This window comes from Ceratosolen solmsi, unplaced genomic scaffold (assembly GCF_000503995.2).
Source record: "Ceratosolen solmsi marchali unplaced genomic scaffold, CerSol_1.0 scaffold47, whole genome shotgun sequence".
Classification (NCBI taxonomy): Eukaryota; Metazoa; Arthropoda; class Insecta; order Hymenoptera; family Agaonidae; genus Ceratosolen; species Ceratosolen solmsi.
Genome location: NW_011948419.1, coordinates 10,601,721 through 10,605,406, shown reverse-complemented (window position 1 = coordinate 10,605,406; position 3,686 = coordinate 10,601,721). Strand labels below are relative to the sequence as shown.

At 34.9% G+C, this 3,686-nt stretch overlaps 1 protein-coding gene across 1 annotated transcript in view; it reads left to right on the top strand.

Moving 5' to 3' along the window:
• Positions 1 to 3,686, top strand: part of Nos (Nitric oxide synthase) — a 118,962-nt gene that overhangs the window by 23,187 nt on the left and 92,089 nt on the right. The window contains exon 8 of the mRNA XM_011497741.1: positions 1,054 to 1,155. Coding sequence (XP_011496043.1) covers positions 1,054 to 1,155 — 102 coding nt within the window. The remainder of the gene's footprint in view (positions 1 to 1,053; positions 1,156 to 3,686) is intronic.

Below are 3,686 nucleotides of genomic sequence, written 5' to 3'. Positions count from 1 at the left end.
AACCCCTTCCCTTATTTTCTGTCCAATCAGAGACTCCTCCCTTATAAAGCGAGGGCAACGCCTCTTTTGGCTTCGGAGTTAATTAAGGGCCTAGTCGTCTCGTGGTCTTCATGACAAGCAGACCCGATGAAGAGAAAATGATAAATAACTATTTTTGCATACTTATATAGCAATTATAATAAATTTACCTCGTACGTTCTTACAAAATACCTCGTAGCCTTATTAATTGAATATTAAAAAGAAATAGTTAAAAACTTATTTAATAAATATCTGGATAAAATTAGAAAATATAAATGATAATAAATATCTAATGAAATAATTATAAAGTAGTTCTAATACTGTCTGGGATCAGACTAAAAGCCTCCCTGTGATCGTGGATGGAGGCTTGCTGGCAAGTGGTAGAGATAATGCAATAATTCAACACTGCCTTTTGAATGTAGTGTCTTTCCTTTTATTGAATTTAATGAATAGTCAGTGGTTTATGTATGTCGAATTGAATGTATGATTCAATGAGTTGATGAGAGTTTCTTCAATGAATATGAGCGACAAGAATTCTGTGAGTGTATTCTTGGTAGCTTGGTGCTTGATTCTCCTACTCGTAGTTATGAACTCGTGGTGATATTGGGAGATTCGCGCTGATAAGTGGTAGAGATGGTGCCGCCTTTGCCGCTGGCATATGATAAACGTTGTACTGGTCTGAGTGGGGGACGCCTGTGAGACGTCACTGATAAGGGGCAGCGATGATGCCGCCGTTATTCATTCATATGCATTCATCTTGCATACATTACAAGCAAACATACATATAAACATTTAATTAATTGAGTATGCGTTCTACATACATATAAGTGTAAAGAAGAGAGTAAATATTATTAATACTATAGTACTTTAATTGTATATATGAAATTAAATATAAAATTAAACAAAAAAATTATATTGCTTTCATTGAATAAAGTTATATGCATTTATTTATTAATTATGAATTAATTAACTCGTTTTTTGTTATAAAATATAAAAACTTGTCTTTTAGTGGTATTTTAAAATATTTTGGTTCAGATTATAGCTTCTCACATGGGACTTGATACGCGAATATCTTCATCACTTTGGAAAGATAAAGCTATGATAGAAACCAATTTAGCTGTACTGCACAGTTTTCAGGTATAAAATGATTTCTAGAATTTATTAAATTTTAATTCTACGCATTTATTTTAAATATTTCACCTTTTGGATTTATGGTCTAAATAATGTCATAATTTTAAAGTATTTTTACTATTCTGTTACACTCTCTTGAGTAAATTTTATAATGTTATTATTATTATTTGTTCGGAGTTGGAGAATTTTCCAAGGCCTTAAGCTCTCGGACATGTATTAGGCATCTAACTCTCGAATTTTTATAAATATTTAATTTTTAGAATTCTCGAACATTCTAAAATTTTACTCTCGAACATTTTGCAATATTTTTTTTTGATATAGCAACACCTATGCATTATTATCACCTAAGTAAGCTGCCACGTGGATATTTAAAACAAGCACACCACAAGACCGTGGCAGTATATTTGCAGTCATTGATGCAGTCAGTATTACTATTCATCCATGAGGGCTAGTCAGCCAGCAAGCTACTCACCACAACAGAAGGAAGACGCGTCAATTCCTGTGCTGCAAGATAAGGGTTTAACACCATCTCCTTCATATTAAGAAAATGCCGACCACAACAGCAATTATAGGATTAGATCAAGGCTACTGTATCTCCGTGAGTAAAACAAGTCTAAGGCATCAAATTATTGCTAGTCCTTACAAGACTAGCATGACGTTATTATTAACATAGTAAATTCATACTCTAAAGAGTATACATAATTATTGCTAGTTCTTTCAAGACTAGCATGATGCTATTATTAATAGCATATAACACACTCACTAATAAGGAGTGTGCATAATCAGTTGTTGATCTTTACAAGATCAACAACTTATCATCATCAAGGAACATTTCTTATAGATAAATATTCACCACAGGAGCGGTTCCAAGCAACTGCATTTTCATGATTGAACATAGGATACACCTTTCCATCGCATAAATCCAATACATCAATTATGTAATTGTAAACCATAATAATCTATATTAAACGAAGAAGCGCACACTGTATTTCTATGGCCTTCCTACTTCACTACTTACCAAGCATTCGCTATGGCTGGCAGAAAATTATTATAAAGCTATCAAAACATTAGCAGTTCGAGCTAGGAAATCAGACAGTTTCGAACATTGTTTTTATATTCCATAATTTTTAATCTAATTTTATTGAAAATGCATTAACTTGTAAAATGTACTTAAGATTTGTGATTATGTTAATAAAAGTACAACAATTTATACAAATATTTATATTTGTATTTTTATATGTATATTTGTCTGGGATCAGACTAAAAAACCTCCTTTTGATGGTGGGTAGAGGTGTTGCTGGCAAGTGGAAGGGGCAATGCAATCATTCAATACTACTTGTAGTGTTTAATTATCTCTCCTTTTATTAAATATAATAAATATAATAAATAGTTAATGATTATGAAGTGTATGAATGAAGGTGTGAGTGAATAAATAGAGGAAGTTTCTTCAATTGGTTGCGTGATGGTGAGAATGTGTGTACTCTCGATAGAGTGAGGCGTGAACCCTTCCATTTACAAACGAGACGCTGTAGTAGTAGACGCGCACTGGAGGGGAGAGTGAGACGGCGGCCTTAGCCGCCGGTGTAGCGTGAGCACCGCTGCTGTCTGTGGGTAGTGAGGACGTCCGTGTTACGTCTCTGCTTACGTGGATGTGAGGTCTGCCCGTATAAACGTGGTGTACGTAACAGTAATGTGCGTTACTTACGTGGGCGTTGGGTAGCCGGTATAGTTGTGGAGTTACTATTGGTTCCCTGAATTGCTTGATGCCTTATGTACGTGAAAAGTTCTAAGACCGTTGGCTCTTGGCTTTACTAGTCTCTTTAGCTCTCAAGTTTCTGTAAATACTTTTGTGACGAGAATTTTCTTGTACTTGTTATGTTTTGGTCTGCAATGTTTATGTAGTCCTCGAGTAATAACATCGCCTGGAATTTTCCAAATATCTTAATCTTTGTTCTTAATCTTAGGCCACACATCCTACATAGGCGTGCGTGCATATGTACTCTTCAAGGCCACACATCCTACACAGTGGTGTGACCATATTTCTGCTAATCCTTATAACATTAGCAGAGACAACGGTATCAGAGCTTACACTCTTATGTGAGAAAAAAGAAGCAGCTTAATATTAATGTAACCGTTAATAAACCATATGTTAACGAAGTTTGCATATACTACATATTTCTACATCCTTTCTACTTAACTCCTGTCCAAGCATCTGCTATGGCGGGCGGCAAATTATTAAAGCTATTGAATCATTGTGTTCGATTTTAAACAATCCTAGTAGTGTTCTCACTGCTAGGAAGGGTGCAGCTCGTGTTCCATAAGTAACAGTTGTCAATTGATAAGAGACTTCTTCATTGTTTTCATTAACCCATAGAATTCTCTGTAGGTCCCAGTCATCTTCATGTACTTTAATTTGTCTGTACATTTTCGTGATGTCGGTGGCAAACAGGTAGCGTTGTCTTCTGATCCAAATTAAGATGTCTGAAATGTCTGGATTTAGGTTAGGTCCAGTGTGCATAATGTCATTTAGAGAAAGT